The sequence below is a fragment of the Peromyscus californicus genome, unplaced genomic scaffold (assembly GCF_007827085.1).
Source record: "Peromyscus californicus insignis strain IS unplaced genomic scaffold, ASM782708v3 Scaffold_21__1_contigs__length_65335640, whole genome shotgun sequence".
NCBI classification, from domain to species: domain Eukaryota; kingdom Metazoa; phylum Chordata; class Mammalia; order Rodentia; family Cricetidae; genus Peromyscus; species Peromyscus californicus.
In genome coordinates, this window is record NW_026294514.1 from 54,770,316 (window position 1) to 54,792,511 (window position 22,196).

General features: G+C 51.1%; 1 protein-coding gene across 1 annotated transcript; it reads left to right on the top strand.

The window, feature by feature from the left end:
• The first annotated feature begins 6,861 nt into the window (after nucleotides 1-6,861).
• Nucleotides 6,862-20,724, top strand: Pdcd1 (programmed cell death 1). Its single transcript, XM_052750305.1, has 5 exons — nucleotides 6,862-7,075; nucleotides 17,306-17,665; nucleotides 17,956-18,117; nucleotides 18,921-18,955; nucleotides 19,478-20,724. Exons 1-5 carry the CDS (start codon nucleotides 7,000-7,002, stop codon nucleotides 19,709-19,711), a joined length of 867 nt encoding a protein of 288 aa, XP_052606265.1. The 5' UTR covers nucleotides 6,862-6,999; the 3' UTR covers nucleotides 19,712-20,724.
• The last annotated feature ends 1,472 nt before the right edge of the window (nucleotides 20,725-22,196 follow it).

Genomic DNA, 22,196 nt, shown 5'->3' on the forward strand with positions numbered 1-22,196 from the left:
CTTCAGCTTCCACTTGAGGCAAGGCTATGTCTCTTGGGCCATCTACAATGAGGAGTGCCTCTACTTTCTGGCTCCTGCTTATCAGCAATTACACCTGAGATGCCATGGCAACATTGTGGATATGGAGATGACCCATCTACCCAGGGCAGCTCTCAAGTGAGCCAAACAAATAAATAAATAGGTAAATAGATAGATAAATAAATAAATAAAAGCCACCACAATCATCTCACCTAGGCAGCCCATGGAAACCTCAATTTCTCAGTAAAGATGGCTTATACCTAGCCACACCCACAGGTTTGAGACAAGATTAATCAAGCCCCAATTCCCACCCCAACAGCATCTACTCCCTACTACAATGAGCATGGCCTTGGGGTCAAGTCAACCAAGGCCAACAACAAGGCGCTTTCAGCTCCTTCATCTTCCAGAACCCAACAGGAGGCCTCCCAACCCTCTCCACACCATGAAAGCATCTTCAGGTGTTACTGGAGATAGGCACTGTCCAGATGCCCCTAAACTTGGCTTTCCTGGGGATGCAGAACCCAGATGATATGGGGCTTCCTCTCCTCCATCAGCTGAGCAAAGTTACCTGCCCATACATCTGCCTCAGGCCTGTCCATGTTGCTATTGGGCTCTCAGTGCTTCATACACTCAGATACCAAACAAGCACCTCATATCTTAAATGCCAGCCAATTAGCTGTTTTCACAACAGCATCATCTCCATGGCAACTAATATGCATCAGAGAACCAGAAAAGCAGCAAAGATTGAAGTGATATCCCACCGGAGATCAACCAGCAGCACCACACGTGTGCATTAACATCCAGCATCATCCCACATCTTTGAACTCTTTATTGAGATATATATATATACTAGCTGGGTGGTAGTAGCACACGCCTTTAATCCCAGCACTCAGGAGGCAGAGCCAGGCAGATCTCTGTGAGTTCGAGGCCAGACTGGTCTACAGAGCGAGATCCAAGATAGGCACCAAAACTACACAGAGAAACCCTGTCTTAAAAAACTGAAAAAAAAAAAAAAACTAAACATTTGCTTTAAAATACCTAAGTCATAAGTGCACAGTTTGTGGGGCTGGAGAGATGACTGAATGGTTGAGAGTACTTGCTAATCTTGCAGATAACTCAGATTCAGTTCCCAAGCTCGTAACCATCTATAACTCCAGTTCCAATCAATCCAACACCCTCTTCTGGCCCCCAGTTCCCCTGATTCCAACCCACAAGAATGAGGTCTCAAATGGCCAAGTGTCAAGTGGGGGGACCAGGGAGGAGAAATAAGAACAAAAGCAATAGCTGGGATGGGGTCAGAAGGTCTCACATAAGCTGGTGACTTACGCCAAGCGGGTTTATTGAAAAGTACAGCGTCCTGTATACTATTTGCAGGGAGAAAATGGACCGAGATCCTCAGAGAGTTGAATCAGACAATGTAGGCAAAGAGAACACAGGACATTTCAGACACAGTTGCCACAGGGCTGCTAACCACAGCCCTTCAGGGGAGAAAGCTAGGGTTCCCAGGAACAGAAGCCTTAATGCCTTAGAGGCCCAGGCTCCAGCCTCAGACTGGACCTTGCCAAGTCCTCTCCTGGACAAGGACACAGAACTAATGTTCCCTTTGTCCTTTCATTGGGGCTTCTGAGAAAGTCTTGGCCTGGGCTGGCTCCCAACACCCCCCAACAACCATGTCTGCCTTGGCAGCACTTGGGATCTCTCATGACCCTGACCATGATTCTGATGTATTAAACAGAATAACTAGTGTTTTTACAAACTAAAGTAACTCATGAAGGTGTAAATCAAAATAAGTTGTTAGGCTGTGACTGGAATAACTACCATGGTCTGCCAACACAAATGTTGCAAAGTTATCCTGACCCCCATCTCACACTGATGTCACTGTGGGTTTTTTTTAACCTTTAAAAACACTGTACCCCCTGAGCTTCAGTAGAAGAATATTTCTGAGGTGCTATCCCACTCTTGATCATCAGCCAAGATAAAAGACTCTTCATGCTCTTAATTGGCTTAGTAAGTGTGAGGATATGTAACTTTCTCACATGTATTATTTCACTCACAGGTCAATCAACCCTATGCATTCTCTTCATCTATACGGGGGCGGAGCAGTGAATTAAAAACTGTGCCCCCTATGAGGTAAATCTCAAGCCTGGATCCAGCTGTGCTGATGTATACCCATCAGGATAGGTGTGGGGAGCCATCCTCAGCAGACTGTAGGGATGTTGGCCTTCGAGAACAAGCTTTAGGAGCAGGTTATAGATGAGAATCCTGTCCTGAGAACTGAGAATCCTCCCCAGAAAAAGCTCTCAATGGGCTGGAAGAGGGACAGGGGAGAGCACAGGAATGAAACCAGGTCAGCTTCAGCACTATCGGCCACCTAGTAAGATGCCCGAGTCCTCCCCCTGCTCTTGCTCATGGCCCTACTCACACTCACCCTGTGGCTCAGCTTCTAAGCTCAGCTCTGACAAGGGCTAGGACAGCTGACAGCATGGCAGCCAAAGAGCAAGCTCAGGACAACATCTGAGAGTGGACCAGTGTCTTAGGGTTTCTATTGCTAGGATGAAACACATGAGCAAAAAGTGAGCTGGGAGGAAAGGGTTTATTTGACTTATACTTCCACATTATAGTCCATCACTGAAGGAAGTCAGGACAGGACCTCAAACAGGGCAGGAACATGGAGGCAGGAGCTGATGCAGAGGCCCTGGAGTGGAGCTGCTTACTGGCTTATTCCTCATGGCTTTCTCAGCACGCTTTCATATAGAACCTAGGACCACCAGCCCATAGTTGGCACCACCCACCATGGACTGGGCCCTCCCCCCATCCATTACTAATTAAGAAAATGCCCTACAGCCTGATCTTCTGGAAGCATTTTCTCAGTCGAGGCTCCTTCCTTTCAGATGACTCTAGCTTGTGTCAAGTTGACATAAAACTAGCCAGCACAACCACCCAGGCAGGTGAGCTGTCCCTTCAGCCCTCTGCGGCTCAGGGGCTATCGGCTTTACAAGCTTTCCCAGAGAGCACTGTGCTCGCATGGCCAGCTGGGTGCCCAGCCCAGCCCAGCCCGGCTTCAGGGGTTTAGTGGGGCTATTCTGCAGTTGTCTGGGTAATCAACAAGGCCCAGATGAAGCCCTCTGTGCTGGTGTGACAAGCCTGGAAGGTGGTACAGACACACAGGGAGCTCATGTGCACTGCACACACATATGCAGCAAACACTCGGAAATGCACACTAGGAATTTAAAATGCAGATGCACATTTAAACCACTAACTACACTCTAAAGTTCAGAGAAAGGGGGAGCTAGAAATTACACGTTTTAAGGAACAAGTACAAGTACCTGATTAAGTGTGAAGTGTGGTGTGTGTGTGTATGTATGTGTGTGTGTGTGTGTGTGTGTGTGTGTGTATGGTGCAGTGTGTATATGTATATGTGTGTGTGTGTTAAATGTGGCGTGTGTGTGTATGTGTGAGTGTGTGTGTGTGTGTGTATGGTGTGGTGTGTATATGTATGTGTGTGTTGCATATGTGTGTGTGTGTTAAGTGTGGTGTGTGTGTGTGTGTGTGTGTGTGTGTGTGTGTGTATGTGTGTGTGTGTGGACTGTAAATTGGACAGATAAATTAGCAGCTCTTCCTTTAGCTTCTGGGAAATGTTTCAAAACAGGGTAGAACAGAGAGTTTTTATTTGCAAACACTATTAACCATTTCCTGTTCCAACCTCAGAAGTACCTTTGAATCAGCCCATCACCTGGGTTGCAGGGCCCTGTGCCCCCATAAGACCACACTGTGGGCCACACGGGTTTTGGGTCGGTCTGGATTCTGGCCCACCCCTGCCTCCTGTTTCCCCTGCAGCTGTTTCAAAATGATCCTTCTGTTTTCTCGACTTTCTGTCCCCTCTCCCCACCTGGATGGAAACTTCCCGTTACCTCCAGCGTGTGGGGATCCCCTCTCCCTAACTTTCCGTCTGCGCTCCTTTGTGTCATAGTCTTGAGGTCAGCACCCTGGAAACTCATGCTTCTCTGCCCTGTCCAGAAGGAGGGGAGGCCCCCTCGGAGGTGGGGGAGACTTCTGAGGATTTGGTACAGGGAAGTTCGGCTGGTGACCACTGAGCCCAGCCTTGGGTCAATTCTTCCCACCTTGCTCACTGAGCATTTTCCTAGTGAATCCAGTAAGAAACATGTGGATGTAGGCGCTCTAATTCATGTTACCATGACAACCTCACATCCAATGATTGCCCTCATGAAATGATAACTGGTAGCCATACCCAGATCCACACAAGAATGTCCCTAATAGTTCCTGTCCACAATCACCACCAACTGGGGTCTTCCTACAACTGCCTCTGTTGGAAACAGATCATACTTCCAACCCCAGCTCAGTACTCAAAGAGACTAGAGAGCTGACATGTAACCGGGGGGAATGATGCCCCATAGAAATCTAGAGCAACAGACACCTCCTGTACACACTGTGCAGGTAACCAGCACAGTGGGATAGCATGTGTGTTGCGGATTGTGTGTGTATTGGGAGGTAGTATGTGTGTTGGAAATAAAGTGTATATTGGAACATAGCATGTGTATTAGAAGATAGCATATGTATTAGAGGAGAAAGCGAGTCTTAAGGATTGTGTGTGTGTGTGTGTGTGTGTGTGTGTGTGTGTGTGTGTATGTAGAGTAGTATTACGCTAGGGATGACTTTACTGGGGAAGAGTTCATTAGGGATTTTATCTGTATTGCAGGATAGTATTGTGTTAGGGATCGCATGTCATGCAACATAGTGAGCGTGTTTGGGATTAGAAGGATCGGAGGACCGCATGTGTCTTGGGGATTAAATGTGTATTTGGAGATCACATGAGAATTGGGACATAGTATGTACTTTATAAAATATGTGTGCTTGGGGATAGCATGTGTATTTTGGATTGTGGGTTTGGGGGAATAGTATGCATGTTGAGGATTGTGACTTTTGGAGTGATGATATGATAAGAAGTCAGTAGTACGACTTGAGGTGTGCCCCAGCAATCCCTCTCTAGGCCTGGTCCTAGGACCCTGCTGCTCCACACCCAGGACTTCCCTTCCCCTCCTACTGTCTGCCTCCTTGCAGGCCCTGGGACCCACAAGGCTCAGCCCCCAGACCCTCTCAGGAAAACATTCCTCTCCGAGGGGGTTGCAATGGCTGTTGGTACAGGGGGGCCAAATAGGGCTACCCCAGGCCCAGCCCTGTTCCTCACCCCACTGCTAGGGAGAAGAAAGGAAAGAAGAGAGAAATGAGGCCTGGAGATAAAGGAAAGGAGGAAGGTACAGCAGCAGAGGGAGGGAGAGAGACAGGCAGGGTTCCCTTGCTCTCCACGAGATGTCCCACTGCTTCCTGGCCTGGGATGTAGAGTAAACCTCCAGGGACGGGATGACAGCTTGCTGCTCAGACTCCTGCTCCTCTCCAGTCCTCATGAACTGCTGCTCTACACTATAGGGCACAAAGTCTCAGAGTCTACGAAGAGTCTAGATAGAGCATCAGAACAAGGAAGGCTGCGTGAGATCTGTCCAGCATCCGCCCTAGGCCTGGAGCCGTTACCTATCCAGCCAGGCTTGTTGGGGGACTTGCTAGCCTGAGCATGTCTGAGAGGGCGTCGGGAGGCTCTGTAACAGCCAGGCCTGGGGAGGGGATCCCCCTTGCTTCTGCCCACAGGCCCCATACTGCGACTGGGGGCGGCCAGCCTGTGCCTCATACTCTTTTTCCATCTCTGCTCTGTACAAAGTAATGTTTCCTTCCCCGCTAAGTTGGTGCCTCTGAACTCGGGTGGCTGCCGCAGCTGCCAGATGGTTTCCAGCGGGGCTGGTTATTTTAGGCTTGCGAGACCCACTCATCTCATTGCTAATATCAGCAGTTTCGTTTTTCCTGTTTCCCATTCACTGTGACAAAATGCTTAGAGCAGAACTGTTAAGTAATCAGAGATCCCCACAAATGACCAACCAGCTGGGGCTGTGCACACAGGTCTGCCCACCCCACCCCTCCCCCCCAGGGAGACAGGGACAAGACAGGCAGAGGGTGGGGTGGGACCCCACCACCTAGGGACTGAGGAAGATAGACTGGGAAAGACCTAAAATCAGTGAACCCACCCCAGCCTGGTGTTAGGGTCTGTAAGGCAAAGAGCAAGACCCAGGGAAGCAGGACCAGCAAACCTAGGACACTGTGGAAGCAGAGAAGTCAGTGATCCAGGCAGATGGGCCCAGTGTGCCGAAGGGAAGAAAAGCCACAAGGGAAAGCCAGACCAGGCCCAAGGGCTTTCTGGGTCTGAGGGTGTGGCTGGGGAGAGAGGCATCTTCTCAGGGTGCTAGGAGAGGTTCACTATAACCTTTCCAGGCCTCCTCTGACCCATCAAGCAGAGCAAGTGGGGGTGTCTGGGCTCTTGCTCCCCAAAAGTAAAGGACTAAGCCATAGCTCAGGGGACTCAAGGCCACACATGCCAGAGAAGGTAGGGAAAGGTCCAGCTCATCCTCACGGTAGCCAGGGAGGACACCCATTCTCCGAAGGGACAAGAGTCTGGCCCTCATCTCAAGCTCCCCCAAACCTCAGGAACTAAGGATCAAGGATATAGGGATCGGAAAGGACCAAAACTGCCCACAAGAGGGGTCTGAAAAGGAGAAGACCCCATAGTGGGGCAGGAGGCAAGAGCAGCTGGTCTTCTCTCCCTCCTCTCTGTTGCCCAACTCCCCCCCCCTACACACAAGTCCCTACCTGCTCCTCTCCTAGGCATCTTTCCCTCCCGCTCCCCTCCCCCTTCCATGCCCCTCCCCCACCCCCTTTGCCTGTTCTCCCACTTCTGTGGAGGTGGAGGAAGAGGGGGCGGGAGCCAAGAGCAGGTCTCCTCCCTCCAACATAACCCAGGACAGTTTCCTTTCCGCTACAGACAACTCTGCCTGAGCAGCCGAGAAGGAGGAGGAGGAGGAGGAGCAGGAGGAGACAGCGGCGGCGCCCTTGAAGGAGGCACAGCCAGGGACTCTGGGCATGTGGGTCCAGCAAGTGCCCTGGCCACTCACTTGGGCTGTGCTGCAGTTGAGCTGGCAAGCAGGGTGGCTTCTAGGTACGTGTCTCTCCTAGGGACGTGGGATCAGGGTGGGTGGCTGGGTCGGGGCTTGAAGAAACCGTCACCCTAAGTCCCTGTCACTGAAGGAGAGGAGCACTGAATACGGGGACACCTGTGCCCCTGGTTGCTCCGACTGGTTCCTCTTTTAGCCCTCGGCGGGTTTTACAGGTGGAGTGTCTCTCGGGGCTCAGAATCCACTCCCCACTTTCTCTCAGGCAGACTGAACATTTGTCCATTCTCAGCTGATCCTTTATGTCCCTCTCTGTGGGGCAATGGTGGGTCTAGCCAGAGCTCTGGCCTTGGCCACTGTGGCCCTGCTTCAGGATTCTGCCAGGCCCTGGTGTCCTCCGCCTTCCCCTGTTTTTCCTAGAGTCGGGGACATCCCTACATGAGGCCTGCCCTACACGCTAGATAGATGACTGGCCATTTCTTTCCAAGGGGATAATCAGCTCTGTACCCTCATCAGCACGACTTCCTGTGCTGCCATTTCTGGAGGGCTCCAGACTGCACATTCCCGGCCTCAGAGCATCTGTGGTCAGCACTGGGGAGGGTGAAATGGAGGGGTAATCCTGGTCAAATTCCTCCTAGCGAAAACTTGACTTCCTGTACTCCTCACTCCCCCATACCCCTTGACCTCTGCCCTCTACTCTCCAGACTTTACTTGGAATCAACCTTCACTGGGAACCCAGGACTAAGGGGAAAGTCACCTAGCTCCCGAGCCACTCTGTAGGGCTACTCCTACAGAGATTGGGAGAGTGACCCAACCAAGCTTACACCCTGCGCTGCTCTAGAACGTGTTTTGCCTGAAGTGACACCCCCTTGCTCATATAAAGCCTCAGTCACATTCACCCCAGCCTCTTCAGTATCATGAGAGCTGGGTGGGACTGGTAGCTGGGTGCTCATCACCATAGACCCTCTCCAGGTTGCCGGCCATGGCTTGGGAGGCTGGGGATGCCTTCCCTCCTTGCTGGCCTCTGTTAGGAGAGCCTCTGGGTTGCTGTCAGGACTGATGAGGAAATAGACCTGAACATCATAGATGGTCCGAGGCCCTATGGATGAAAGATGTCCCTCGGGGGAATCTAAGGACAGAGAACGAAGGGATAAGGACCATGTGTCATCGGAGAGAAGGACCTGAGACAGAAAGGGGGCTGTGACTCACTCTGGTGACCTGGCAGGCTGGGCATGTCCCCAAACGCAACTTCGTGACAAAGTATGGAAAGATGGGTGTATCTGTACAGGCTTGCTTTAGATGGTGTCTGACAGATGTCTGGAAGCGGGCATGCCTCTTTCCCCATCTGAATAGCTTTGCACCGAGCTCTTTCCATGGCCAGTGCCCTGCCAGCTGTTCCCATAGACAGCCCCTCTCTAGTTATACATGTCTCCCAGCCTCAACAATGACTGCCTAGGTAAGGAAAATTCAGGCTTGGACATGGACCATCTTGTGTTCAGACTAAAGGCAGGCATAGTGGAGCATGCTCGTCAGAAGTTCAAAGCCAGGCTGGGCTGCCTTGCTGACAGACCCCTTCGGAAAACACTGTAAGTTAGTCCATAAAGCCGTTGGTGAGCACGGTGACCTTTGTGAACCACTCTGTCTCCTTACCATTTTCTCACCTACCATTTTTTTCTTTTCTTCTTTAAATTTTCCATTTCATTATTTTATCTTTTGTGTATGGGCGCTTTGCCTGCATGTCTGTGCATTATGTGCGTGCCTAATGTCTGTGGAGGCTGGGAGAAGGCACCGGCTTCCCTGGAGCTGGGGTTATATAAGGTTGTGAGCTGCCATGTAGGTGCTGGGAATTGAATCTGGGTCCTCTGGAAGAACAGCCACAGCCTTAAACCGCTGAAGCATTTCTCCAACCTCTCACCTACAATTTGGGGGAAAACAATTATTGCCTCATGGGTCATGAGATTTACTCAGACCATTTATGAAAACCACCAAGCACATCCTAAGACACATTTCTTAAAGTCACACTTGCTTTTTTAATCTATAATTTTGAAAAATACGAATATGTATATATATACATACACGTCTGCATGTTTATTACTTATTAAGTCCATTAAGCTTTGCTCATATGTGCACATGCTCATATTGACCACTTGAGACTGGACAACCTATGTGGGAATTTGTCTTTGGGGCCACTGATTCTCCCTCTCTCTTTAGCCATTAACCGCCTATAGCTCTTCCTATGGGGCTAGGACCGTGTGGAATTTCCTCTGTTCACGTCAGTGTGGCAAGTGGTGTTTTCATTCTGCTGGTCTTGTGTTCAGTCTGCCATGGTTGAGAGTTTGTGGATGCATCTTCCCTGTAGTGTCCAGGGAACACTCTATCAACAGGTGTCCTGGCTCCTCCAAGCTTTCCACGATCTCTTCTGTGATTTCCCTGATTTCTGTGATTGAGCCTTAGGTTTAGGGTTTGCATTCCAAATATATCAGTTGGGGTTGTGCAATCTACAGCCACTTACTCTCTGCAATTTGAGCAGTTGATTGTCTCTGTAATTACCCCCTTATGTTGCAAAAAGAATCTTCTTTGATGAGGGGATATAAGGATAGGTATTTAGAAAACAGTTATAGATAAATGGTAGGTAGGTAGGTAGATAGATAGATAGATAGATAGATAGATAGATAGATAGATAGATGTAACTGTGTGTGTATGTGTGTGGTTTATTAGTTTAGAAAACTGACCTCTTTTGAGGCAATGTTCTCGTCAGATTGTCCAGGCCAGTCTAAAACTCAATATTGTCCAGCACCAATTTCCCAAGTGCTGAGATCCCCAGCACACATGATCTCACCCAGCTTATTGGTACTTCATGGGCTGGGCTGGACCACTTTCACCAAGTACCACAGCTAGTGGAGAGGGGGTTTAGGAAGAATGTCTCGGGCTTGGGGTTCTTAAATTAGAACTCAAGATAGGGGATCCTCAGTGTCCATGGGCCAATATGCTCCAGATCTCCCTTCTGCCTCTGAATTTTCTAGCAATCTTTGGGTTCCTTGGTACCTAGACACATCCCCCCACCTCTGCCTCATGTACCAGTCAGTGTCCATAATTCCCTTTCTACATAGACACTAGTCCCACTAGCTGAGACCTTACCCTACTCCAAGGTGACCTTATCTTAATTAATCCCATAGCTAGCAAAGTTCTATCCCAAGGTGCTGGAGTAAAGATTCCATTATGAGTTTAGGAACAATTCAGGCCCCATCTCCCGTCTCCTCACATCACTGTGTTGTTCTGCATCACTAAGCATCAACGGCAGATGTTAGAAAACCCTTCACACCTTATCCCGTGGAGACACATCCCCACCTAGATGCAGCTAGAGCGCTGACATCGTACTTCAGGCTGGCTTGCTTCTCCCTGGCTGGAACCCTTGAGGGTGACGTGATTTTGGCTGAGTGTCTACAAGTCCTCTGCCTCCACTTCGGCTGGGTTAGCTTGTGCCCTTAGCAGACTAGGCAAGAAACGTGGTGTGTCATCTGGGGCATCTCACATCTACTTGAAACTACAGTCCTGATCGTCTTTGTAGGTGCCCTTCCGGGATCCTCACACTGGGGACATTTATCCAGGTGGACATGGGGGATACAATCCATTTGTAATGAGTAAGGAGACCCCTGTCACCCACCTGACCATGCTTTCGTCATCCCAGATGAGCCTTGCCTAAACAAGGTATTGTATGCTTCTGTGTGGTTATGATTTGGCCTCAGCCCACAGGAGCCTGTGGTCTGCAGTGAGCTTGTTGTGTGGCCCTCCAGGCTCAGGCTCAGGCTCTGACTGAAAGGACTCTCCCTCTCAACCTCCCTGTGCTAACCAGGACATGCCACTCACCCATCCACTCGCCTCTGTACATGAGTTCAAGAACAAGCCCAGGGAAATCAAGAAGACCCCGTCATCTCTGAATTATACCTTGTATACAGAACTTTGCACGGGCTAAGGAGGCCAGGAAGGCTCCCTGGGGGAGATAGCCTAGCTTAGTCCCTTTTCTGTTGTTCTAACAGAACACCATAGGGTGGGTGATTTATGAAGGACAGTGTTTAATCATCTCAGGGTTCTAGGAACTGGGAGTCTGAGGTCAAGGGGTGGTCTCTAGCGAATCCTTCTTGCCAGTGGGGAGACTGTGGAGTCCCGAAGTGGTTCGAGGGATCCTAGAGGAGGACAGAGCAAGCGCTCAGTCTTACAGCCCAGCCTCTCCCTCCACAGCATACGATTCAACAGTCTGTTGAGTGAGCACCCAGTTACCTCCAGGGCTCTCCCTTCCCAGTGTCACTAGTACATGACTTTGGGGTTAGTGTTCAGGGGTCAGACATCCACCGATGGCATGATTGCAGGGTGAAAACTCCCAAGTAAGTTGGACAGGAGTGGAGCTGAAGAGCAGAAGGCTAAGTTACCACCATTGGCACCTCCACACCGGGCCTCCAGAGGCAGGAGTCCTGGGACAGTTTGGGCAGGGGAAAGGGGCCCTTTACATTACGTTCTGGTACTCACACCTCACCGTGTTGGGGAACAAGGGGTGAGTTCAACTAGGCTGGCTCTGGGTGCATCCCCAAAAGGGGTCCCAGCCAGTCCTAGGTTTCCAGATCCTGGTTAGAGGCCCACAAGGTGTGAGACAAAGTGACCTAAACACGAAAAAGGGTCAGATCTCCTCATTGGCATGCACACTGCCAAGTGAAAGGCAGGCTCCTCTGTTGATTTTTACAAATACAAGCAGCATGTGTGTGCATCATTGTACATGCACACGTGTGTGAACGTGTACGTGGAGACCAGAGGTCAACATCAGGTATCTTCCTCAATCGCTCTCCACCTTAATTTTTGAGACAGGATCTCCCTCTGAACCTGAAGTTCACTGCCTCAGCCAAATTAGCTCACCCACAAGCCCCAGGGGTCCTCCTGTCCCTGCCTTCCCGTTCCCAGGACTATAGGCACACACTGCCACCCTGGACTTGTTAGATACTGGAAATCCATCTCCTCACATTTGCTCGGCAAACACTTTAGCAACACTTGAGCCAACACCAGAGCCCTGGGAAACGTACGGTGTGTCCATGTGGGTGTCCATGGATGCGCGCACCTATGTGCACGTGTGTGTGAGAGCCAGAGGAAGCTATCCTGCCTGATTGCTCCTACTTTTGTGCAGATTATACCCATTAGTGGTTAACTCCGAGTCACCAATAAGGCCTTAATGTGACCCATGTGTCACATTAAGGAAAGGAATTGAAGCCCTTCCCCTTGTGAGTCATTTAACCAGGAGACAGTCCAGATTAGAATTCTCTACTTTGTGCTCCACATGTCTTTCTCCATCTCTCTATCATGTGATCTGAACCTGTGCCTGTCTAGAGGCTGTCTTGTGAATCTGTTCCTATGTCTGTGTCTTCTGTTCAGTGTGTGTTGTGGCTGTCTGTGGCTGTGAGTGGTGTCTGCTATTATATGAGCTCTGTGTGTGTGTGTGTCTGTCTGTCTGTCTGTCCATCCATTCATTGTAGCTGTCTGCATCTATGAGTGGTGTCTGCTGTTGTATGAGCTCTGTGTGTGTGTGTGTGTGTCTGTGTGTCTGTCTGTCCATCCATCCATTGTATCTGTCTGTATCTGTGAGTGGTGTCTGCTGTATGAGCTCTGTGTGTGTGTGTGTGTATCTGTCTCTGTCTGTCTGTCCATTGTAGCTGTCTGTATCTGTCAGTGGTGTCTGTCTGTTTCATGAGTTGTGCAGGTGTGTGTGTCTATCTGTCTGTCTGTCCCTAACAAAGGACTTGGCACTGTCTCTATTCAACAGCATAAAAAGCTCATACAGCAGAGAGAATGGGGTACTTGACAGAAATCTTTAACAGAGTTTTACAAGGGATGAAGTCACTGGCTCTAATTGACCTCAACTGACCCAGATGACAAGCACCATTGTCAAGCAATACCCGTAAATGGATGCTTTCAACCTTTGTGATAGATTTCAGAATATTGGTTTCAACCTCTGTACTTGATGCTTCCAGCAAATGATACACGTGCATTATCTGGGTCAGGGGCATGGAAGAGTATGTAACGTAAGATTTCGGCTATGCCTTGCTTAAGTTATAAAAGTTGATCACACGGAAAATCCAAGGCATGTAAGGTTGATTGTTACATTGTTCTCTTAAAGGAAGGTTCAAGTGAGGCTTGGAGGCACAAGGCTTTAATCCCAGCACTCGAGAGGCAGAGGCTGACAGATCTCTTGAGTTCGAGGCCAGCCTGCTCTACAGACAGAATGAGTTCCAGGACAGCCAGGGCTACACAGAGAAACCTTGTCATAAAAAAAAAAAAAAAGAAAAGAAAAACATTTTAAAGGCAGGTTAAACAAATGGGCTGAGTGCACAGTAGGACAGCAGTCTTAAATCTTAGGTGACACCAAGGTGTATTTTTAACTCTGGCTGTGAGGCCCAACAAAAATTCCAGTCTCTTAAAATGTAAGAGAGATTTTCAAAATATTACATTGCCTCACACGTAACTCCCTTGAGACAGTATCTTCCACTAAAACTGGAGCTTGCGTTTTTCAGCCAAGCTAACTGGCCATCAGTCTCCAAGGATCCTCCTGTCTCTGCCTCCCGTGAGGCTGACGTCACAAGCACGTACTGCGACAGCCGTCTTTCACACGGGTGCTGAGGGTCCAAACTGCCATCCTCAAGTGTCCTTACCCCCTGGGCCATCTCCCCAGCTCTCCTTTCTCCCTCCTGTGAAATTTCCAATTGTGCAAACAGCATCAAAACAGTTTTATGGAACTCCCGGCGCAGGGACACAGGGAACCCTCATCCACTGTTCCCACAAGTCAGCCCGGTCACAGCTCCTCTCCACTCGCCCCTTTTGGATGAAGCGGAAGTGTCTGTCTTTATCACAGCAGGACAGCTCTTGCCTGTGACCAGCACCTAGGAAGCAGAAGGAGAATTGTGAGTTCAAGGCAAGGCTCGGCTGTTTAGCCAGCTCCTGTCTTTAAAAGAGAAGCCACCGTTAATGTGCCTTAACCACAGTGACACTTCACTTTCATCTACCTGTGTGCTCGCCCAGGCAGCCACAGCATGAAAGGGAGACTCAGAAGTACGGTCTAGGGCCTCAGCCACTGAAGTATCTGTCTCACTTTCTCAAGGACTGCTGGAAAGTCTTGGTGCTAGACCCACCTCGCCGCCATCATGGCAACAAGGTGCTCCCAGCCCACTTCCTAGCAGCTCTCTCAGGGGCCTGTTCATTCCTGGGTGGCACTTTACTCCTTTAGATGAACTGAATGCCTGGGGGTGTCTGTCACATAGTATTATCACCTTGTGACCTCCAAAGGCAGACACTCTCTTACCTAAGCCCAATCCCTCCTGTACATCCCTATAGCAGGAAGTCTCCAACCCTGTCTTCCCCGGGCCCACCACAGGCACACTGAGGGAGACACATGCCAGTTCAAGAAAAGAATTCCCCAGGGAGATGGCTAAGAGGAGCAAAGGGGCTATGGGGCACAGAGGGAACAGGGACACGGGGGCCACCAGGACCTGGGCAGAGCAAGGCAAAGCCCTGGGATGGACATAGGCAGAGACCCACAAGAGGACAGAGACCTGGGAAGTCAATGGCCCTGCCACTGGAGGAAAAATAGCAGAGTCAATGAGGAGACAAGTGACTCAAATTGTCATACATTTAGGCACAGGACCGGGAGAAACCTGGAAGCAAACAACTGATGAGGCTCTGGACTCCAGTGTCCACCCACGAACTCATCTGGGGCAACCTAGAGGCCCACTTTGAGAGAGAGGATGGCAGGTGGTTCCCTGAGGACACGCCACGGTCCCAAAGCCTAGTGGATAGATCCCATCAGAGGACAGGAAGTGAGAACTGGACAGAGGTGCCTGGTGTGTTCACAGATCACAGCTGCCGTGGGACAGGTGTGACAATCCTGCCCAGAATACACAAGGGGAATGGTGCCTTTTGGTTCTCTGGGGGTTTTTCTGGTCCTCATGACCCTGGAAAGTCTTGAGAATCTGTTTGGAGATCGGTGGTTAAGTGTGGTTGTGGTGGTGAATTTAGGGGGTCAGGGTAATGCTGTGTAGACTGGAGGTTACCTGGAGTGCTTGTAAGGGGACACAAGGTTTCTAGTTCCAAGGAGGGAGACCATAGACCAGACCACAGTGATAGAGCCTAGAAGGGTGAAGGTGGGAAAGACGTGTTTGCTTTGCCAAATCTGCGTCGAACCTTCCTATAGTTGCTGGAAGTGTTCTTGAAAAAAGGCTTGTATGTTTCTTGAGTGACTGTTTAAAGAAGAGATCCATTGACACTACTGTGTTGTGACATGCTAGCTGTGTGTGGTTTGGACAGATCATCACAAGCCAAAGAAAGAGTATACTGTAGCCCCACGGTGATTGTATTGCCTCTGAGAAGGGACAGAACCTTCGCTAAGATGGGTAGATCTCACCCTGGCCACCCCCAGCCTGGGCCTGGCCCCTCCAAGGATCCATGACACTGCTGGTCCTCCTGGCCCACACAAACCTACATGGACCACTGCCCAGAACCACGTGGCTTAGACTTTACCAACTGCATGGGATCCAGGGACCCTGACCCCTGAGGAACTCCAGGCCTGGCTCATAGACCACACTCACCCTCAGGTCCACATGGCACTAGATCATTAGCAGGGCATGGCATTGTTCATCCATCATCCATGGGTGGCGAAGAACATCGAGGAGGGGAAATGGCAGTCCTGCTTCTATCCCAGGTGGCTATGGAGACCATTTCTAGGCAAGGCTGCATGGTGGGAATGTCTCAGGGCCTCCCTCTGCTGAAATCTTCTGGCTCACTGCAGATAACTCCGTCAAATATCTCTGGCTTCCTTTCTGAGCTAGAGGAGGCTGATTGTACACACCTTGTTGGCCGGGTGTTCGGGCCATTGATTCTCCTCCCATTCATTTCTCTCCCTATCCGGCCTCTCTTCTTTGCCTCCGACTCCTGCTCTCTCTGTGTCTTCTGAGGCTGAACCTGAGCTGTGGTAACACAGCCTCACTCTTTGCCACCCTGGGAGGGAACCATGCCCAGTAAGTATAGTCAAACGCCTCGCATTGGAAGTGTGTTTGAGGTACAGTGCCCTGGGCCACATAATTGGGTAGAATTCCCTCACTATATGACGCAATCTGTGAGAAGAGGGGGCAGGGGGCTGGAAAGGGGTCAGCTGGGGACAATCTCTGCTTTGCACTGGCCCTGTCTCTACAAGTCCCAGTTGCCAAATGACTTCATTGGCCAAAGGCAGAGAGAGCTGGCAGCAAAGGCAGGGTTGAGGCCAGAGCATATTCAAGAATGCCTCTGTGGCTGTTTCCTGTGTGCATATCAGTTTTCCCAGCAAGTGTGTGCTCAGCAAGTCTGGGTTCCCTTGACCCTGGGCTTCTGACTGTACCTATGTACTTGACTGTAGGTTCAGCGGCTGGCGTCACGTGGGTCCCAGGAGGGGATGTTTCAGAGTACCAGGGGGAGGTTATATATGTAAGTGTGAAATGTATGTGACAAGAAGCCTGTCAGTGAGATAGGCACTTCCTGAGAAGAGCCCCAAGGCCCTGCATGATGTGTGAGGCATCCCTGACAAAGCCCTGGTAGCCATATCATTCAGATCATCTTTGTTTCGGGGAGTCCTGCACCATGGGAACCTCTCCTCCTGTCCACTTGAGGGACAGTGACACAGCTGATCTTTGGAGGCTCCTGGCTGTGACCTCTGATATGGCTGGAAGACATGACTGCCCTATACCTTCTGCTACCCAGGGCAGCTCTGTCATGCTGGATGGTCTCCCTGGTCCAGGACAAAGCCTGGACCCCAAGTTTACTCAAGAATACACTGCCTCCAAAGTCTGGGGTTTTATGGAAGTCCTCACACTCTCACACCAGCATCCCACTGACCCTTCAAACAGAGCTAGACCAGTCAACCAGAAGGCTAGGGCTGAAACATGCAGGTCAGACCTGGGGTCCCTCGTACAGGAGTGGGAAGGTAAAGACATCTGGGGGGAAAATCCCAAATTCTCAAAGGACAGAAATATGAATGCCAGATAGAAGCCTCCAGCCTCTAGGTTCAGTTATGCTAAGAGGAGTCCTGCTTGTTGGGGGTGGAGAATCACATCCACAACCTGCAAGCTACAGGTTCCTTGGCAGGGGGACTGCTTAGGAGATTCTGACCTGGGGTGTGTCTGAGAGAACCGTCCCTCTCCCCAGGGTTTTCAGAAAATGGTCAGAGAAGGTGCACACACCCCTTCCTCACAGATCTTTATTCTCATCCATCTCAGAGGTCCCCAACGGGCCCTGGAGGCCCCTCACCTTCTCTCCAGCCTGGCTCACAGTGTCAGAGGGAGCAAATGCCACCTTCACCTGCAGTTTCTCCAACTGGTCCAAGGACCTTATGCTGAACTGGTACCGCCTGAGCCCCAGCAATCAGACTCAAAAACAGGCCGCCTTCTGCAATGGATTCAGCCAGCCCGTCCAGGACAACCGCTTCCAGATCACACAGCTGCCCAACGGGCATGACTTCCACATGAACATCCTCGCCACGCGGCGCAATGACAGTGGCATCTACCTCTGTGGTGCCATCTCCCTGCCCCCCAATACACAAATCAAGGAGAGCCCTGGAGCAGAGCTTGTGGTAACAGGTGTGGCTAGAAAAGCCTGAGCAGGAGACCCCTCCTGCCTAGGGACCTGCTAGGTTCCCATCTGTAGCTCCGCCCAGCACCTTGAGGACCCTGTCCCTCTCTCTCTCTCTGGAAATCCTCAGATGCCCATTTATCTTTAAGGGATGGTGGAGCCTATGGAAGTAGGTTGGGTGGCCAGTCACTGCCCATCCAAAGCGGACAGCCCTTAGGACTTGGAGCGGGCAGGATGGGTGCCCCTAAAGAGAATACACTATTGGTGTCCTAGAACTCTATCCTTTGTGGTCCTGTAGAGAGAATCCTGGAGACCTCAACAAGATACCCCAGTCCCTCGCCCAGGCCAGCGGGCCAGTTTCAAGGCTTGGTCATTGGGCTCATGAGCGTCCTGGTGGGTGTCCCTGTGTTGCTGCTGCTGGCCTGGGTCCTAGCTACCTTCTGCTCAACGGGGACGTCAGGTAAGGCTCATCATACCCCTGCCCCTGTCCTACCAAAATCAAAGCCTCAGGCCTTGCAAATAGCCAGGCTGGCCATTCTCCACCCACTATGCCTCCTTCCAACACTCTACCTTCTACATTCCTCAGGGCTCCTGACTGTCATGGCGCCTTGTAGTCACCACACCTCACACACACTTTGACCATCGGAAGGGCCTGTGGTCACCAGAAGGGTCTGTGTCACCATACTTCACACACACTCTAACCACTTACAAGAGCCTGTGGCCACCCCACCCACAGCTAGCCCCAGGCTGCTGGTTTTACTAACAACTAGTGAGAATTGGCATTTTGTGTGGTTAGAAGGAAGGTCTAAGTCAGCCTTCAGACCCTGTCACAGATGGACCATTCCTTCAGTGCCATCTCCAGGAGCCCCCTAGCTAAGTCTGGTCATCAGGCAGCTAAGAAGCCACACAGAATATCTGCTGCATGCCAGCCGTGTGCTATGTGCACCAGGGAAGCAGGTACAGATATGCATCCTTCCCTGTGGCAGGTCCATATTCCACAACTCATGGCCCAAGTAGGAACTCCCAATTACTGAATGGGAAGGGCATGAGTGGGAATAGAAAGCCTGATGCCTGCCCATGGTCTAGAACTCTTCAGGGCCTGAGACTCCTACTCCAAGCGCACGCGCATACACACACACACACACACACACACACACACACACACACACACACACACACACACACACGCTGCCAAGACATTCCCCTCCACCAGGGAAGATGGCTCAGCAGCTGCCCTCTAATTCAGAATATGTTTCTCAACAGAAGCCAGAAGAGCTAGAAGCAAGGAGCAGTCTCTGGTGAGTCTGGGTCCCCTTTGTTGATTGGTCTGTCACAGTCTACCCCCAGGACATGGTACAGGCAGAGAGACCATGGAGGCTAGGAGCTGCAGCCTGGGGAACTAAGCTCACACTTCTTACCAGAACTCTAGAGCCATATCCTGCTGCTCTACTCACCCGCTGACCCCAGAGTGCATAGCCCTGTCATGTCCAGCATGGTCACCACTTAATCTATTCTGAGCAGAGACGAGTGTAAATGCCACATTTTGGAATCCTAGACCTTCAAGAAGGCCAGGAACTATTTAGAGGTAGAAACTGAGCCGGAAACAAAGGGGCTGCATCCTGGGTTTCAGAGGGGGCAGTGGGAAGAAGGGACAGCTGTTAGGTCCCAGCTCCAGCTTCAGTGACGGAGGCCTCTAAGAAGAACCTCAAATCGAGTGATAGGCTAACTCGACGCAGGGGATGGTTGGATTATGTGATGTGCACACCACCCCCAACGGACTACACAGATGACTCTTTCTTCTTCTTCTTCCTCCCTTGAAGAAGCAGGACCCTTCAGCAGCACCTGTCTTCAGTGTGGCCTACGAGGAGCTGGACTTCCAGGGACGAGAGAAGACTCCAGAGCTCCCCACCCCCTGTGTACACACAGAATATGCCACCATTGTCTTCACTGAAGGGCTGGGGGCCTCATCCTTAGGACGTAGGGGCTCAGCTGATGGTCCTCAGGGCCCCCAGCCTCCAAGGCATGAAGATGGACACTACTCTTGGCCCCTTTGACCAGATGCTTCAGCCATCAGCATCCTGTAGACTCTCCGCAGAGAGCACCGGTCCATTCCTCCTTCAAGAGGAATATGGAGGCTACCGTGAAGCTCCCAGGGCCTGAGCTATCTGGAGTGACAGCCCAGCACTTGTACCAATTCCAACACATGCGTTGTTGAGTGACAGTTCTCTTAATGTTTACCACAAGCTGGGAGCAGCAGGCATGCCTGTTCCCTCTTGTCACAAAGTGCAGAGCTGGCCTGAGCCTAGGTCTCCTGAACCCTGCTGCTGGGTACTGCCAGGGGCTTGAGCCACTGTAGCCTATGGCCTCTGGGGGTCCTGTACCTGGAAATGGGGGAACCCTGGTTAGAGACTGCCTGTGAGGCACCCCACACCAAGGAACTTCAGGTACACAGTACACACAGCACCTAAAGCTGCCCTTGAGAGGCTGGGGGACCCAGGGACCCTGAACTAATTCCAAGACCTGGAGAGGTTCTGGTGAAGACCAGAAATGTCCCTAGCTTCAGGGGGTCGGAGAAGCATGGGCACTCACCGGGCAAAGGCTCTGTGAGCGTCGCTGCTGTCCTTCTGCGTGCATAGGTACCTCAGCTCTTTCTACAGCTGGGAAACTGAGGCAATGAAAGGAACCGACAGAGCTAGAGACCCGTCCACACCTCCAGTGAGGCACTTGCCTCTCCCTACTCTCCCCTAGGGACCCAAAAGACAGGTCCCATGTCATCAGCAGGGAAGGGGAAAGGGAGGCACAATTTTGACTTATACCAACTGTGGCCATCTTGGGCAGTGATTTAGGTGTTGGGGTCCCTCCATTCATCCTCTCCTGGAGTCTAGTTCTGGCTCCCATTCACACTGTGGCCATGAAGTGGACAAAGGGTTTTAAGGGTCCCCTTGGCACCTCATACAAGCAAGGTAGCAAGAACCTAGCTGTCTGGTGGGCACCATCTGGTCAGGGCTCAGGAGTCCCTTTCCTCTGGTTCTAGCCTACTATAATTAAATGGTCACAAAAGCTGCAAGTTCTGTTCTACTTCTGGCGGTGTTTGGGACTGGGGCGGTAAAGGAAGAGCTGCGGGGCCATGCCGAGGCTCCAGATGAAGTAGGGCAGGTCACCACCGTCTTCATGCCCAGCCTGAGTCAGTCCTTGCCATTACTGAAATACAGTCCCTCCCTAGCCCCATCTCCGTTCATCATCCTCACATTTGCATGTCAACACCCAGCTATGAAAGACCTCAAGTACGGGAGGTTGAGGAAGAGGCATGCTCCCCACGCCAGGGCTTCCAAGGGTCCCACAGCTACAGACCCCAAGCCTCAGCCCAGCCGGAAGGTGCCCTGGGCTGCTTTGCCTGTGTCCCCCATGCCCTCCTCTGTGAGTCCTTCCAGGCAGGGTTGGTGCCATGTGCTGGGAGTCATCTCAGTAGGGTGGGTGAAGTATAACTGATTATGAAAGAGGTACCTGTGGGCCCCTCCCCAGGGCACAGGATAGGACGTTTCAAAAAGGATAAATTGGTCCCCAGCACATCGCTAGCTTGGGATCTTGACTTTTGACCACAGAGGAAGGCGGGCAGCCCTCCCCAGCCTCTCTCTCTGAAGACCAGACAGCTAGCTGCCTTTGGGTGCTGCAGCAACCCACACACTCCCTAGCCCTTCGAGTCCCTCCTGGGCTCATTGCCATTGAGCAAGGGAGAAGGAGATGCCATGTCCTCAACAGGAAGTGTCAAAGGAGAGATGCCAAGAGTAAGCCAGGGTTCTAGAAAAACTCATCAGTGCTACAGAAAGAAACCTGGGCGCCCCGCTGAAGAAGGTGAACATTAAGCAGCTCTCCACTGTTCAAGAAGCCCTCTTGGGTAGCGGACAGTTGAGTGATGGCCTGCTCCCTCTATCATAGCTACAAATGAGGCTTTACTTAGAGCAGGGGTTCTCCACCTCCCTAGTGCTGGGACCCTTTAATATAATCCCTCAGGTTGTGGTGAACCCCCAACCATAGAATTATTCCGTTGCTACTTTATAACTGTAATTTTGCTACTGTTGTGAATCATAATGTAAATATGATACACGACCCCTGTGGGAGTCGTGGCCCACAGGTTGAGAACTGCTGACTTAGCCGTATACGAGATGGCTGCAGAAGAAGCCAGGGCACAGACGTGCCTCCCCACAGGACACAGGGCTCTGCTTACAATGGCTCCATGCCACAGACATGGTAGCTCTTCCTACTTGATCTATAAATTCAACATCTCAGGCAAGATAATCATACAGGAAGGATGAAAGCAGGCCCCACTGCTCATGCAGGGATCAGAAAGGAGCAGCCTGAAGTCCCTGGACCTATTAGGTGCTGGCATCCCCCTGGCGTGGTATTCAGATTCCCACCACAGACCACACACTTGCACAGTTCCAAACCCAGCAGACCACATGGACAGTAAGTACATGCAAGAAAGTCAAGTACGTGAGGGCATGTTCCCAAACAGCACGGATGCAGGGCACACCCTAGATA